The sequence below is a fragment of the Puma concolor genome, chromosome A1, assembly GCF_028749965.1.
Source record: "Puma concolor isolate L17-30 chromosome A1, mPumCon1.1.hap2, whole genome shotgun sequence".
Classification (NCBI taxonomy): Eukaryota; Metazoa; Chordata; class Mammalia; order Carnivora; family Felidae; genus Puma; species Puma concolor.
The window spans coordinates 71208990-71225524 of record NC_141667.1 but is presented as its reverse complement, the minus strand read 5'-3'; the positions used below and the strand labels follow the sequence as shown (position 1 = coordinate 71225524).

The 16535-nt window shown below is 33.4% G+C and overlaps 1 protein-coding gene across 3 annotated transcripts in view; it reads left to right on the top strand.

The window, feature by feature from the left end:
* FER (FER tyrosine kinase) overlaps positions 1–16535 on the top strand; it is a 453694-nt gene that overhangs the window by 203239 nt on the left and 233920 nt on the right. For all 3 annotated transcript variants that reach the window (XM_086685926.1, XM_086685760.1, XM_086685844.1), the window contains 2 exons: positions 5252–5455; positions 14986–15108. In XM_086685926.1, coding sequence (XP_086542052.1) covers positions 5252–5455; positions 14986–15108 — 327 coding nt within the window. The remainder of the gene's footprint in view (positions 1–5251; positions 5456–14985; positions 15109–16535) is intronic.

Here is a 16535-nt window from a genome sequence, read left to right as displayed (position 1 = left end):
TTCAAGCATAACATAATAAACTGCTTGTGTTCTTTAGTGTTCTCCTTTAAGCCTAGGAAAGCAACCTTGTACTTCCTTTAACAATGCATATTGTTAAATTCAGGTTAAATATTATATATTTTAAACTTTAGTTGTCTTCGTTTGCTCTTATGGTTTTAATTTATCTCCCCTCCTTGTAGTCACTCCTGTCCCCCAGACACTAAGATGTAGAAAATGAGAAAAAAAGGAAAATAAAAATAAAAATTCTTGCGTCGTATCACTGCCATACATACACTGAATTCTACTGTCCAGTTATGTTTAGGAAAACTAAGTATTATTCTCAGAATTGCTAGTTTTGAATCATTATCACACATAATTTATAAGAAAGACTTATCAGATTTATTTTCTATAACCTATACTTTTACTGTATAGAGAGCAAATATCTGTTTTTTTAAGACCTTTTTTTTAAAATGCTTATTTATTTTTGAGAAAGAGGAGACAGAGTGGGAGCAAGGGAGAAACAGAGAGGGAGACACAGAATCTGAAGCAGTCTCCAGTCTCCAGCTGTCAGCACAGAGCCTGACACGGGGCTCAAACTCATGAACTATGAGATCATGACCTGAGCTGAAGTCGGATGCTTACCGACTGAGCCACCCAGGCACCCTCTTCTTTTATATGTTTGAGCAAATGCTTATAGCAATGATCTGCTCATGTCAGACTGATACTGTATTCTTCACAAGCAATCGCAACTTGATGATGAACATTTAAATTTCCTGAGATATGAGTTATTAGAATGATCTGGTAATAGTTTTAGTTGATATGTATAACATGAAATTAGCACTGAATACAGTTAATTGACTTAAATGTGTTATTAGTGATACTGTGGCACATTGTATATATAATATTGTATGAGCTTAAGGAAAGAGTATTTGTTAACGAAAAAATAAAAGTGTAGAAAACATGCAGTGAAATGATCAGATAAAAGAGGATGAATGAGAGTCATGAGTACAATTGGAAAAAGCAAATGGATAAAAATACTAAAGTGAAAAAAGAAAATGATTACTAATAAAGAGAAGAAGAGTACGGGAACTAAAGAAGAAAAAAAAGTCAGAGCAAATCAGAAGGTATAGGAGGAAGCAGAAGCATTAAAACAAAAATGAAAGACTTTTAGAAAATATATTTTGCTAGAGATAGTGTCTCTTATGAAAGATCCAAGAAAGGTGCACAAAAAGGCAATCAAGGAAATGGGAAGTTGTGGAAGTAAGGCTAATATTTGAGTTTGGCCTACTTGTCTATCTTTTTAGGTAAAGTTTTGGAAAGAATTATATTAGAATGCAAATCTGATCAGCATGTAATTCTGCCTAGTTTTGATGCTAGGCAACAGTTATATTATTAGCTAAATACTAAACAAACTCAGGTTCTCAAAAAGTACAACAAATCAAGAAATTTGTGAGTAAGAGTTTTGTTGCTAGTTTCATTGTGGAAGATAAACATTAGGTGAAGTACCTTTATTTTGGTTAAAGATATCAGTGCATGAAAAAAAGTGGTAAGTTCTACCTTACTGCTAAAAACATTAGAATTTGTAGAATACAGATAGACCTTAGTGCCTTATAAAGACAGAACCCTGCTGTATTTAATTTACATCCTGTTTGTCTAGCCTGAGGCAATGATCATTAAGATCAAATACCTGGGCTATTTTTTATTTTTCGTTGTTTTAAGAGTTAACTCATTCAATAAATTCAAAATGGAATTATTTAGTAATTTGAAAAAAATGTGGCAAGAAGAACATTATTATTCATATTCTCATTTTATGTTTTTATTCAACTGTCAAACTCTAAATGATGTAAAATATATTTTCTACCTATGGTTACATTTTTCTTTCACTGAAAATAGCTTTTACTACCACCAGGCAGATTCCTTTTCAATAGACCTTTTCCAACGTTTTGCAACTGTTTGGTGATTCTCTTACCTCTGAGTGTATGATGTTTGATTCCTAATCTCAAATTTTCCAGTGATAAAATTAAAGGGGTCTTTATGGAATTTTTGAGAAATGTTTAAAATCCTGAGTTACTTGGTCTCACCCAAATGTAATATTAAATTAGATTTGAAATAATTCTTTACTTAGATTATTAAATTAATGGCTAAATTTATATAAGAATAGAAAAGGTACTTAAATATCATTTTTATAATTAAAAAATTATTAAACATTTTTATGTTTGTGTTGAAGTTTTACTTAGCTTGTTCAAGTTCCTTGAGAGGTTTACTTATATATTTTCCATGGTGTTTTACTTTAGGTTGTTTTTTTTTAATCATTTCTTCGGTGCCTAATTTTAATAGAATCTAGACTTTGATTTTTTTTAAGATTTTATTTTTTTTAAGTAATCTCTTCACCCCACATGGAGCTCAAACCTACAATCATGAGATCAAGCGTCACATGCTCTACCGACTGAGCCAGCCACGCACTCTTAATTTTTTTTTTAATATTTTTCTTTACTTCTCAAAAAGGAGCTCATATGGCACTGAAATGTTTGACATAAAGGCATACAAATCTTCTTTACGTACTTGAAAATTATCCTGAAATAGGATAAGAAAAAAATAGGCTCTTATTCTTTCCTCAAGAAAAAAAATATTTTCATTTTCTAGTATTGACTACCCATTGCATCTTCATTTATACCAATTATTTGATTTGACTAATCCCAGTATGTTTTTACTGGACTATCCTTTAAGAACCAGGCCCAGAGAAAATAACTAAACAGCTAGCCCAATTAATCAGGAAAGATTGTCTTATCAAGTATAACTCAGTAATTGTATTAGATTAATTATAACTTTAAAAAGAAGCCCCCTCCTCCCCATATCTTGGGCAAAATTTTTAGATAACTTACTGACAAGGAAAAATCTTTCCCTACTGATATTTGCAGTAAAAAGCTTCATTTCCTTTGTGATGTAATTATGACAGCTCTTGGGATGTTGGATTTTGTTGCTGAAACATTCTACCTTCTATTACTAACAAGCTTGCAAAATTGTATTGGAATTTAATTAAAATCATATTAATAAAAAGATTCCTTCCAATGATTGCAGAGAAGTCCCTGTAAAACCTGATAGACCCAGACAGGGGATGGGTGGGGGCTTTCCTACATATGTGTAGTTCACATGCACACTCACAGTTTAGCTTACAGTTTATATTGTCTAGGAGCTGGGGAACAGCAGCTCTTTATTTCAAAGAAACTAATAAATCCAAACAACTGGTGTATAATCCCTGTGAAATAGTAATATAAATTCTTTCCCATTCACTTCTTTTTTTTAAAGCAAACAAATAAACAAACTTAGATGTTCTTTCAGGATGATTTTTCCCCCCAAAGAGATTCTTCACATTCAAATCCTTAAATGAATTTCTTGGTGTTAGCTCAGTTTTTGTGCTTCAAATGCCCTTCTGACTTAATGAATACTCCAGGCTCTGCATTTTTCCAGTTCTAAATAAATCAAAATTTGGGAGGATAAGTTGAATAGGATAAGGAATGAGGCACGTGACATCCTTGTTTGCGATGCCTTTCTAATAGGTAGACCTTCTTGAAAGATAATGATAAAAACAAGTTCTTTGCAAAGAGGTGACATTGAATTTCTTGTTTTATTGATTTTTTATGAAAAAAAATTTTTGCCATGGGCAGTGCTTGGAAATATTCTATTGCAGTAAAAATGTTGGTGTTTGTTATAGGGAGATACGCTGTGATAAAATTTTGGGAAAGATATATTTAATAATTTTGGCGACCTGCTTTAAGAATGATAAACTCTTAGTATCAGTATACACAAAGAGTTAATTTTGTGTGGATAATGCATTGGTCTTTAAAGGCACTGTTATCTCATAGTTGTGGCTGGTTCTTTATGTAATTTGTTCTTTAAATCCGTTTTGGGGAACACGATTAAAATTTTCTTGAAATATTATTTAATCATAATTAGTACTAAAAGAATGAGTCTTGTTTACCTTACAAAAAATTTTCATGTAAGTCATACCATGTATATAGTAAAGGAATTAAGTATATCATAAGTGGAAGTAATAGAAACCAAAATGTGAACTCTTCTTTGAAGTCTATTTGGGATTTTTCAGGGTTCTTTTTTTTTAATCATTATGATGGGTTTTAGATCCTATAAAATAGAACTTGTACCAATATCTTTTGGGCCTCTTCAGTGGTACAAAACAATGAAGACTGTCTTCAGAACTAGTTTTCATTTACCACAAAGATTCACACTCTGTCCCTATATACAGTTCATCATGTCAGCCTGAGAAACCTTATCTATGAGTATTTGCCTTTCATTTATTATTAATTCTAATTTCCAATTTATACAATTGAGGAAATTTGTAAATTACTTTCTTATGAGACATTGTGCATATTGTGTTCTAAGAATCCTAAGAGTTAGTGCACATTTTTGTACCTCAGCCATAGAGTACTCTTAACCATCCAGTGCAATTTAGTTCTTTGCATAATAAAAACGTACCTTTTACTTGTAACTAGAAACCGTTTCCATCTATTACCAATTAGAAAATTTCAAGGAGATATAATTAGTTCTTTAGTTATCTGTTATTCGGTATTAGCATTTGAAACCTCCTAAAATAACAGATAATTTTGCCATGCTCATGGCGTTTCCTGCCATGCTCATGGCTAATATTCCTCCCTTGTTTTTGCCACATGTTTGTAATTTCATGTTAGTGATTTTCAATGATACTGCATCTCCTAAGGCTTTATTGGCCATTGCTCTCCAGGGTCAGGACCAGACATGTGGCAGAGGTAATGGTGAAGGAAGTCAGGGAAATGAGAGCAAGAATGGGAAGGTGTAACAGCAGGGCAGCATCTAATAAAGCCTTAGATATTGCTTCTAAAATATAGCATATGGGCAGTCTACTGCCCACGTCATTGAGAGTTTTCCCATAAAAATAATTAACTCAACTTTTAATTTAAATGAAAATGAAGTCGTTTTGTGACAATTTTCTGATAATACCCCTTTTATCGTAATTATCTGGTTGGTAAATTTTAAATCTATGGATTTACTTTATGATATGATGAATAAGATTATAAATTCCAACACTAAATGCTAATATTGTGCTCCAGGAGATACATATCTTTTTAATTATGAAAAATTCAGATTCATTATGTGACTTTTAGTCAGTTAACTAAAAGGAGGAACATAAGTAAGAAGTATTTATAATTACTATAAATTTTACCAGCAAGAATTCCTATTTTCTCTAATTTGTTTCTTTTTTTTTCAATGTTTGCTCAAGTACTCTGATGCAGTCTCCATAAGTGAGAAGCCCCTGGCAGAACAGGACTGGTACCACGGTGCAATTCCCAGAATAGAAGCACAAGAACTTTTAAAACAACAAGGAGACTTCTTGGTGCGAGAAAGTCATGGGAAACCTGGTGAATATGTCCTTTCTGTATATTCTGATGGACAAAGGAGACACTTTATCATACAATTTGTTGATGTACGTTTCCAATTTAGTTTATATGTATATTTTGACATAATTCATTGCAGTAAAATTATAATAAGAGGGTGAATAGTTTGTGATAAATGCCTGTAACATTTTGTGTTTAGTATTTAGTTTTACTTTGTCTTGAATTTCTTCAATACAGTGTGCCAAAATTCACTAAAATGTTAATCTTGTTAAGGAAATATGTATTTTTAAATATTAGAAATTAAAAATAGTTGTTACACATTTAATTTATTTTTGAAGTTTATTAATTCATTTAAAGTTTATTTATTTATTTTGAGAGAAAGAGAGAGAGTGTGAGCAGGGCAAAGGCAGAGAAAGGAAGAGAGAGAATTCCAAGCAGGCTCTGCACTGTCAGCAGGGAGTCTGATGAGGGGCTTGAGCCTATGAACTGCAAGGTCATGACCTGAGGTGAAATTTACAGTTGGATACATAACCGACTAAGCCACCAAGGCATCCCTCAAACACTTCATTTATTAATTAATTCATTGTTAATTTTGTATAGTATTCAGACCTCACCTTGATAATAATATTTTCCTACTTTCATGCATCCAACCTACTGTTTCTAGTAGTATGTCATTCCTCATATCTTGGAAAGCTCTCATGATTTGTATGTGCCTTTAAGTTATGGATGTAGATAAACTTCCGTGTTAAAATCAGTGACCATGTTGGCTTTATTTATAAAATGGTATGTGAATTACAGAAGGAAAGGTCATTGGTAAACTGTAAACTAAAATTTATATGAATGTTTCCATCTATTTTTTTTTTAATTTTTTTTTCGTTTATTTATTTTTGGGACAGAGAGAGACAGAGCATGAACGGGGGAGGGGCAGAGAGAGAGGGAGACACAGAATCGGAAACAGGCTCCAGGCTCTGAGCCATCAGCCCAGAGCCTGACGCGGGGCTCGAACTCACGGACCGCGAGATCGTGACCTGGCTGAAGTCGGACGCTTAACCGACTGCGCCTCCCAGGCGCCCCATGAATGTTTCCATCTATTTACTAAGCTCTAACAGCTGCTATTTTAAAAATATGTCATACATTAAACAGGACTGAAATATTTCCCTTATTACCACATAGTTTAAAATGTAGGAATTTAAATTATTCTTAGAAACCAAAAGGAAAAGGTCTACTTGCAAATTATCCCTTGTCTTTAATATCACCATTTAGTTTTAAGTGACTAAAATGAATAGCATAATATATTCTAAAAATAACACATTGTTACAGGTTCACATTTGAAGATTTTATTCAGCTTCCTTCTGTCACTGAAATTTTGCAAAGATCTCTGTTACACATGAGAGTGCCTGTATTTCTGTAAATGCCTCGGGTTTTTCACTGCCTAATTTTATTTAGTTAATTCTCACTATATAATGTTGAGCTCTTAAATTAGTTGAAAAAAGAAGTTTTAAGGTGATATAGACTGGGGAGGTTTAAATTCTTTTTCAATTTGTATAGGTAAATCTTTCATGAGCTAAAATTATCTCATTTCCTTCCTCATATACCTGTTGCCTGAAAGGGGCCAATAAATGGGGGAATTCATTATGAGATATTTAGTGATTGCCTATTATAGTCCAATCAAGGAGTTTATAATCCAGTAGTAGATTATAAAAGCTGTATGTAAATGAGGGGACAAGTGTACTAAGAAAGGAAGACATAAAGAAAGATGAGATTTTAGAAAGTAGGAAAAATACCAAAAAGTGGGTAAAGCACTGAACTTGGTATGAAAAGAGTTGGGTTTCTGTCCCAGTTTGTACTCTAGAAACTCTGGTTTGGGAAATAATGGGGGTAATAGCTGGTACCAAAATTGTGAGAATCAAATCAGTAAGTATGTATTTCATAAGGTGCAAGTTACTTTGCAAATATTAGACATTTTTACCATTGTTTGATGACATCACTTGAGAGAAAATAAAATGTACTTTATATGAAATAGCCATGTAATTGGAAAAGTTAATTTAAAAAGTTTCTTTTGGGTTTCCGTGAGATTTATTTGTGAAATTTAAATAGTAATGAATGTATTGTTTTGGAATTTATATATTAAGGTTTGAGGTATTCACAATCACAAGTAATGCGATTTTTAACAACATTGTCTCTATCAACTGCAGTGTAGGATGGCAATTATTTTGAAGCTTTTATTTATTTATTTATTTATTTATTTATTTATTTATTTATTTATTTTTGGCTACATATTACAGTTACTTTTTGTTATTTCGTGTTTTTTTGTTTTTTTTTTTTCTTGAGAGAGAGAAGGAGAGGATGTAGGGGCAGGAGAGGGGCAGAGAGAGAGAGAGGGGGAGAGAGAGAGAGAGAGAGAGAATCCCAAACAGGCTCCACACCTAGTGCAGAGCCTAATGCAGGGCTCAATCTCATGACCTTGGGATCATGACCTGAGCCAAAATCAAGAGTCGGATGCTTAACCAACTGAGCCAGCCAGGTACCCCCATATTACAGTTACTTTTTTTTTAAGTTTATTTATTTATTTTGAGAGAGAAAGAAAGATGGCGGGGGTGGGCAGAGAGAGAGAGAGAGAGAGAGAGAGAGAGAGAGAGAACTAGTGGGGGAGGGGCAGGCTCCACACTCTGTAGTAAGCTCTACTTGGGGCTTGATCTCAGGACCAGAACATCATGACCTGAGCCGAAATCAACAGTCGGAGGCTTAACTGATTGAGCCCCCAGCAGTCCTTGCAGTTACTTTTTAACAGATTGTGAAACTCTGCTTGCTGTGAACATTATGTGAACACTATGAATGATCTAGAGGGACACAGATACTTCTAATTTTTACATTTTTCACTGTTCTAGGAGAGAATATCTATCTTTGGTCTTATTCAAGCAAGAATTGTACTTTCTTTTAATTATTCATTTATTTATTTATTTTTACGTTTTTATTTTATTTTTGAGGGAGAGACAGAGTGCGAGTGGGGAAGGGGCAGAGAGACAGGGAGACACAGAATCTGAAACAGGCTCTAGGCTCTGAGCCTCTGAGCACAGAGCCAACATGGGGCTTGAACTTGAGATCTGTGAGACTCATGACTCAGGACTGTGAGATCATGACTCAGGAGCTTAACTGACTGAGCCACATTGGCATCCTAAGTTGTAATTTTTATTAGATGCTAAATTTATTAATTTTGTAAATCCAGGTGTATATATATACACACACATACATACAGGATTATCTCAATCTCTGCAATCTTCGTTGTTATTCACTGACCTTTTCCATAGTTACTAGCCTGTTTAGGGTGCTTGATGTAAGAGACTTTGCATCTAAACACTTTAGTGTTTGTAGCTAAACCTGTTTATTTTGTGTCATAAATGTTGATAGATTTTCACAGAGATTTAAATGGTTTTGTTCCATTTGATAAGAAAATATATACACAAATCTTTGTTTTTGTGTATGATAAAACAAAAATACATGTAGTTAGACAAAATACTCCAGAAAGAATTTCTTATTATTAATAGGAAAGTGCCAATTTATATTTCTCTAATTTATTTATATGACAGTCATTTGTTAGAAACCCATTTTTGTAGAGTACCATGTTATTCAGAGTAAGGACATGAAGGTGAAAAATGTATGGCCTACTTCTTAGTGAACCTAAAACCTAGTAAGTGAGACATTTGTAGAATTCACGAAGAGATAAATATTAAAGATGCAGAATTAGGAATGGTTGAACTGAGAAATTTGAATTAATATATGGTGACGAATTTACAAGAACACAATGATAAATATTTTAAAACAAAAAAATCTCTATGTAATGGCATATCATCATCTTTTTTTTTCCTTATCCAGTCATTCAGCAAATACTAACATGTAAGTCCCAGGGATATGAGTCAATAAAACAAAAATAACCCAAAAGTGGAGGCTGTAATTGCTGTGTGAAATTGGGTATCTGAATGTATTAAATCATTGGTTTATTCAAAAGGTATTTATTAGATGTCATCATATGCCAAGTTCCAGTTAGATCTGGGAGAGTCAGTCTCAGAACATACCACATAGGTTTACTTTGTTCTTTTACCACAATCTCTAGGCTCTTTGAACTACATGTATTTTTAAATTCATGCTATGAATCTCAAGGAAAACTAAGTAAAAGTGAGTAATCCAAAACTTGTTTGAATGACAGTTGGTTCCAAGTTTGTGCCTTATTGTTATATGCTTATATAATATACTTTGAATCTTTTTAATTGCTCTAATACCATTCAAGGACTCCAGAAAAGGCAAGAAATACCTTAAAGTCAAAATGAAACTATCACAAGATATCATTTTTTGTGTCCCTGGTACACAATTAAAGACTTAGATGACTTTCTTCTTAACAATTAAAGCCATTCCAAAACCTCATTAATATTGATTTCCAGGAAATAATGATTGAACAAGTACTTTTAAGGCCCTGGGATGTAATGGTGGAGCTTATAGTCTAGGGGGGAGGTTCACAGTCATTTATAAATCACACATGCTATATATAATTATAAAATGTAATAAAAGATGTAAAGTAGATACATGTTGCTATAAAAGGTTTTAATTGGGAAACTTAAGGATGTTAAATTTGAGACAACATCTGAAGAATGAATAAAAGCTAACTTGGGGGCGCCTGGGTGGCGCAGTCGGTTAAGCGTCCGACTCCAGCCAGGTCACGATCTCGCGGTCCGTGAGTTCGAGCCCCGCGTCAGGCTCTGGGCTGATGGCTCAGAGCCTGGAGCCTGTTTCCGATTCTGTGTCTCCCTCTCTCTCTGCCCCTCCCCCGTTCATGCTCTGTCTCTCTCTGTCCCAAAAATAAATAAACGTTGGGAAAAAAAAAATTAAAAAAAAAAAAAAAATAATAATAAAAAAAAAAAAAAAGCTAACTTGGCTTTTCAGGAAAGCCATACAGAAACCTTATTAATACTATTCCCCAAACTCTCTAACAATCTTTCCTGTGTACTGGTTTAATGAGTTATTTATATATTTGTATATTCCATGAGCTGTTTTTATTTGACAAAGCTAGAACTTATGTTTTATATTTTCATTTTAAGGTATTTTACCAAGAAAAGGAGTATTTTAGTTTTTCTTGTTTTTTGTTTAGCATATTCGTCTCAGCCTCTTTCAGAAATGATCTTCCTTCCTTCCTTCCTTCCTTCCTTCCTTCCTTCCTTCCTTCCTTCCTTCTGCCGGCTTGTTCTGAGTTCTTTTTCAAGAGGTCTATTCAGGCATATTATTTCAAATTATACATTCATTGAAGCCACTTCTCATTTTTTGTGTGCTTGTTCTGTTCTATCTGACTTCCTTGTATAACACTCCTCTGCAAGTATGTATAGCAAGAAAATCTGATTCTGTTTTTTTATGTATTTTTCATACATATGCATATTTGATTCTTAAGTAGCACAATGATAACTCAGAAACAAATTCTAGATGTAGCAAATGTGTTGTGAAAACATAACAGTTCAGTGTCTATTCCTTGAGATTTTTTGGATATATTTTAATTATATGTATCTATATATTTTTTATTTTACAAAATTTGAGTTATATTTTTTATTCATACTTTTTATTTTCAATGATATATTACATGATATCTAATCATGTAATACAAATGACAATCAACAAAATGATCTTTGTAGAAATTTGTAAAAATTTATTTTCTACTATTTTTTATTGCTTCTTTTGGAATTTGCCTAAGAGATCATTAGTAGCAACATTCGCTCCAAAGAAAAGTGTCTTATTTAAAGATTAGTCTGGAAATGCCTGGGTGGCTCAGTCAAGTGTCCAACTTCAGCTCAGGTCATGGTCACACTGTTTGTGAGTTTGAGCCCCGTGTTGCCTCTGTGCTGACAGCTCAGAGCCTGGAGCCTGCTTTGGATTCTGTGTCTCCCTATCTCTTTGCCCTTCACCCCTTACACACTCTCTCTCTCTCTCTCTCTCTCAAAAATAAATATGAACATTAAAACAATTTTTAGATTTATAGATTATTCTGGATTCTCTCTGTGATACCATTGGCAAAGCCGTGTGGAAAAACTTAAAAAAGAATCTGTTTGTATGTGAACCGAACTTCATGTCATCTGAGCTACAAGAAATTTATACAGATTTATACAATGTCAAATTATAATATTCGGAATTTTGAGAGTATCAAGAAACAAGGCCTCAACAGTTTTTGTGAATGTACTACTCTTGACCTGAGTTTGATGCTTAGCTGAACTTTATAAGCGTTTGTCTTAGCATCATTTCTAGATTCATTAGTTTATCTTCATCTTTAGGAAAGTGAGTTAATCGGTTTTGCACAGTTAGGACTCTGAGAACTTCACTGATGTCAACATGATCACTTTAAAAAGATAATTGCTAGAAATCAGTTTCTTACTTCAGCCCATGAATTAAGTACTGCTGTTGTATCACTCACTGTATTCACTCACCATGATTACTACATTAGTGGCAGAAAACTGTCTTTAAACTAAAAGCGAGATATGTTCTTAAATGAAAATTCCCATTATTCTATTCAAATGTTTCTCTAGTTATAAATGTATATTGGAATTTTATATAAGACATTATAACACTAGCGGCTGATTTGAAATTTGATTCTCTGTGAATTTTACCATGTTACTTGCTTTCTATTCAACATTGTACTTCAGTATCTTGGGTTTGCAGGTGTCTGAACTATTCAGTATTGATTTCCAGGTTAAGTTATCTTACTTGTCTCTTTAACTTCAGTTATTTAATATGCGTTATATTTCATTCATTCATACGTGGTTATTGATCTAAGAAATATGTGCCAGGCACTGTTCTAGACCATGGGGATGCTGTGATGAGCAAAGCAAATGTAAAAATTTATCATCTCATGAGCTTACATTCTAGAGGAAGAGATAGACGAAGAGCAAGATAAAAAGTAAAATATATTTGATGTTAGATGGTGTTAACTTCTGAGGAGAAAAATTCAATAAGGAAAAGGAGATAAGAAATTTAGTTGGGGTGAGAAAATGGATTCTGAATATTGTGTTGGGTGGCCAAAGAAGACCTCACTGAAAGATGACATCTGCTGAAAGACTGGAGGAAGTAGGGGGGCCATTACCCATATGTCCATCTGAGAAACTATTTAAGCCGCAAATGTAAACTCCCTGAGAAAGGAGTGTGTATAGTGTGTTTTAAAAGAAGAAGGAAATGAGGGGGACTGGAGGGAAGTGGAGGGGAGTGGTAGTGGTTAGAAATGAGGTAAGAGAGATGATAGAGGACAGATTGTATAGTGTCTTAAAGACCATGGTAAAGACTTTAGCTTTTATTCTGAGGGAGATAAGAATATAAGCAAGGTAATGGAATGATCTGCTGTAACAGGGTCCCCTGCTGCTGTATTAAGAATAGACTGAAAGAAGACAAAGGGAAAACAGTGGGTATGTTTTTAACTTTATGGACAAATATTGTCAATAAATGCTAACAAATACAATTGTGTACATTTAACATGTGCAACATGATGGTTTGTTACACATACCTTGTAAAATGGTTACCAGGATCAAGACAGTTAACACATCCATGCGCCTCACACAGTTAAATACTTGTGTGTGTGTGGTGAGAATGCTTAAGATTTACTCTCAGAGTCTTTCAAGTTATAATACTGTATATTTGGTTGAAATTTTGTGGTTGTTTATATTGTTATTACATGTTTCACTTCTATAACCTTTTGCATTTCTTCATTTCTTAATCAGTTTCATATAACAATGCCTTCCAGGATATTTGATTACTTGCAGATGATGATGATCCCTGGAGAAAATTTAATTTACACTTTTAAGCATTCATTGAAAATGTTTATTTTCCTATATCTGGATTTGGAATAATTTTTTTTTAAATGTTTATTTATTTTTGAGACAGAGAGAGACAGAGCATGAACGGGGGAGGGTCACAGAGAGAGAGGGAGACACAGAATCGGAAACAGGCTCCAGGCTCTGAGCTGTCAGCACAGAGCCCGACGCGGGGCTTGAACTCACAAACTGCGAGATCGTGACCTGAGCCGAAGTCGGACTCTTAACCGACTGAGCCACCCAGGCGCCCCTGGAATAATTTTTAAAATCCAAGGATTCTTATTGCTTTGGTGATTTAATATTTGACTGTGTACTATGTGCCATATACTGGGCACAGTGTTTTGTATATTGATACGTGGTCAAGCCCCATTCTTTGAGGAGATCCAAATATTTGTTTCACCAATGAATGACCTGAGACCCTGAGAGAACTTGCTCAGTGCATTGCATGCCTAATAATATATTAGTGTCTTCAGTATGAAATATTCTTAAACATCATTGTCAGTATATCATAGCAGACCTGACTGCTATGTACAAAAATTCTTTAGGCAATTTATTAACAACCGCTCTGAATTGTTTCTAACACGAACTGCCTTGGGTTGAATTTACATTCTATGGTTAGGTGTTACAGTAAGCTAGCTCCTGTTTGTCCCTCACTTGATGAAACAAATATCCATTTAAAGGTTGGATATAAATTCAATTCTGGTAAACTTAATCTTATTTTATACTATGGAAAAAGAGCTTTAATTTCTTAAATCTTTTAACTAGGAAAGTAATCTTCCAGGAATGTAAATAGTATCCACATTTTGGTAGTTTCTAAAGTTCTTATTTCTTAACATAGTTTTCTTAGAGCACATTCATATTGGCATGTGTACATATCACCTGTTTAGGTATGAGCAAGCACTTTGTGAACAATCAGAAAGAAGTTTTTATTATATTACATTGCATTCCATTGCTTCCTGCATTGAAATGTGTGGCCAACAAGATATTTTTTAATGCTAAATTTATTGTTATCAATTCATCCATATGGTTATTGTATGCCTATTTTAAATAGGAAGACAGAGGAAAGGGGTTGTGTCACAGTTTGAGAAAATGTTACCTCTGTGATGTTTTGAAATCACGAAGTGTAAGAGTTGAGCATGCTGATATTTGTTGTTTGTCACTGTGCATTTTATTTCTTTGTTAATGGTGTGTGAATGACTAGGTGCTTTTAGTGAAAGAATAATACACGAATAACCCCAGTAATAGAAATACCAACTACTACTATGTTGACAAATAGGAAATATTTATCAATCATCTGAGGTGGTCTTCAGATATTTATTACTATATTGGATATAATATCTTCAAACTTTCGACATTTTTTATTTTGGAAGATTTATCAAATGGGACATATATAAACATAATGTAAATGCATTTCTTGTTCATTAACTCACACATATCTCATGCTTTATTTCTTTTGGTTATCATTTGGCAAAATGCATTCCAGGTCCTTTTAGTTTTTCATTTTCTTCCTTTCTTGTTTTTTCCAAACTGTTTTTTAACAGTCTGAATTTTGTTTAATCATTATAAAAAGTAAGTTCTCAATGGAAAGGTAAAATTTTTCAGCATGTTGGAGTTTTATTTATATATTTAGTTTTACTTTTACCATCGAATCCATTCAGTGGTGTTAAGTATATTCATATTGTTGTGCAATAATAGTAAATTTTCTTACTGGAACCTAATTTATTGCTAATGTAGTCTTGCTGAAGCAATGTCTTTATATTTATTCTACTTTATTGTTTTTTCTTCAGAATCTGTATCGATTTGAAGGCACTGGTTTTTCAAACATTCCTCAACTAATAGAACATCACTATACAACAAAACAAGTCATCACTAAGAAATCAGGTGTAGTTCTGCTGAACCCTATTCCTAAGGTGAGTGTGTGTATGTATGTATGTGTGTGTGTGTATATATGTGTGTGTGTGTGTGTGTATATATATATATATATATATATATATATATATATATATAATGCTTTGGGAGTTAACATTTACCACAACAAATAAAGTTCTTAGATTATTTATAGAAGTTTGGAAACATAAGGACTTTGTGATTACCACTAGTGCTAATATAACTAAGGCAGCTAGTTCCTTGGTTTTATTAGGATGGGTTGCCTTTTTATTCAGTGTTTGCTGGTTTACAAATGGCCTGTTCTTGTTTTGTTTTGTTTTTTTTTCCTTCCCAGTTTTCCTTGAAACACTTGAGGCCTTTCTTTTACTTTGTAAGGTTCAGACTTTGAAAGGTTCAGTTTATGAAAGATTCTAAGATGTAAAAGTCAAAGAATATGTCCAGCAATTATGAGTAAATTAGAATTTTAATTTTGGATGTTAAGTTTACAATATGTTATAAGACACTCGAAATTAAAAAAAAAAACTATACTATTTTCTTCAAATACAATAAATTGTAAGTTTCTTATGTGGGGACAAGCAGTGAGGTGAGAGATTGTTCTGGGTAATTTTTAACTGTAAGATCGAACACAGAACACATTACGTTCATATGCTTTAAGAGATTAATAAGGTTTGGAACGGGTATGAAGAAGGTTTGTGTTTTAAGATAAAATCTGTGGGGCTTGGACCAAAGTGCAGCAATGGAGCTGGGTTGGCTTCTGAGTACTTTTGATGTTTCAGAAATTGACCTGGGGTAGGTAAGAGTCCTTTTCTTTGGAGGCCATCTACTATCAAGAACAGTGTGGCCATAAACAGCTATACAACCTGGTAGGTTAATATCTGCTAATTTGATTTTTATATATCTAGGAATGACTTTTAATATGAAGGAAGTGTTATTTGGAAGAATGCTAATGTATAATTGAGATTCAGAAAAAGAAATAAAAAAAAACTGTTGCTATCCTTTGTTAGTCTAGAACTAATGTCTGTATTTGTTCTCACATTCTATTACTCAGTCATTACTGAGGGGCTGAGCCTTGACATTGCTTTCACAGAAGATTTTGAAAGTCAGTTGCTAAACACTGATTCTGTGGCTAAGACATTGGCCTTCTTGCACAGTTTTCTAGACCTATGTGATTGGTTCATTCTTCATTTATATATTTCTCTTTGCTTTTCCCCCCATTTTAATTTGAGAAAACCTTATAAAAATTCTCTGTTAGTTTATTTAAAACAGGTGTTCATATTTTTCTGTAGTAAAACAGAGATGTTTGTCAGTGTTTCCTCTTCCATCAATGGATAACTGCTGTTGTTCTGCAGAATTCTAGGGATTCTTTCTTTAAGATGAGCAATTCCCATGGCTTCATGTACTGTTTACGTATCAGTGACTTCCAAATTTATATTTCTAGAGCTTACATTTA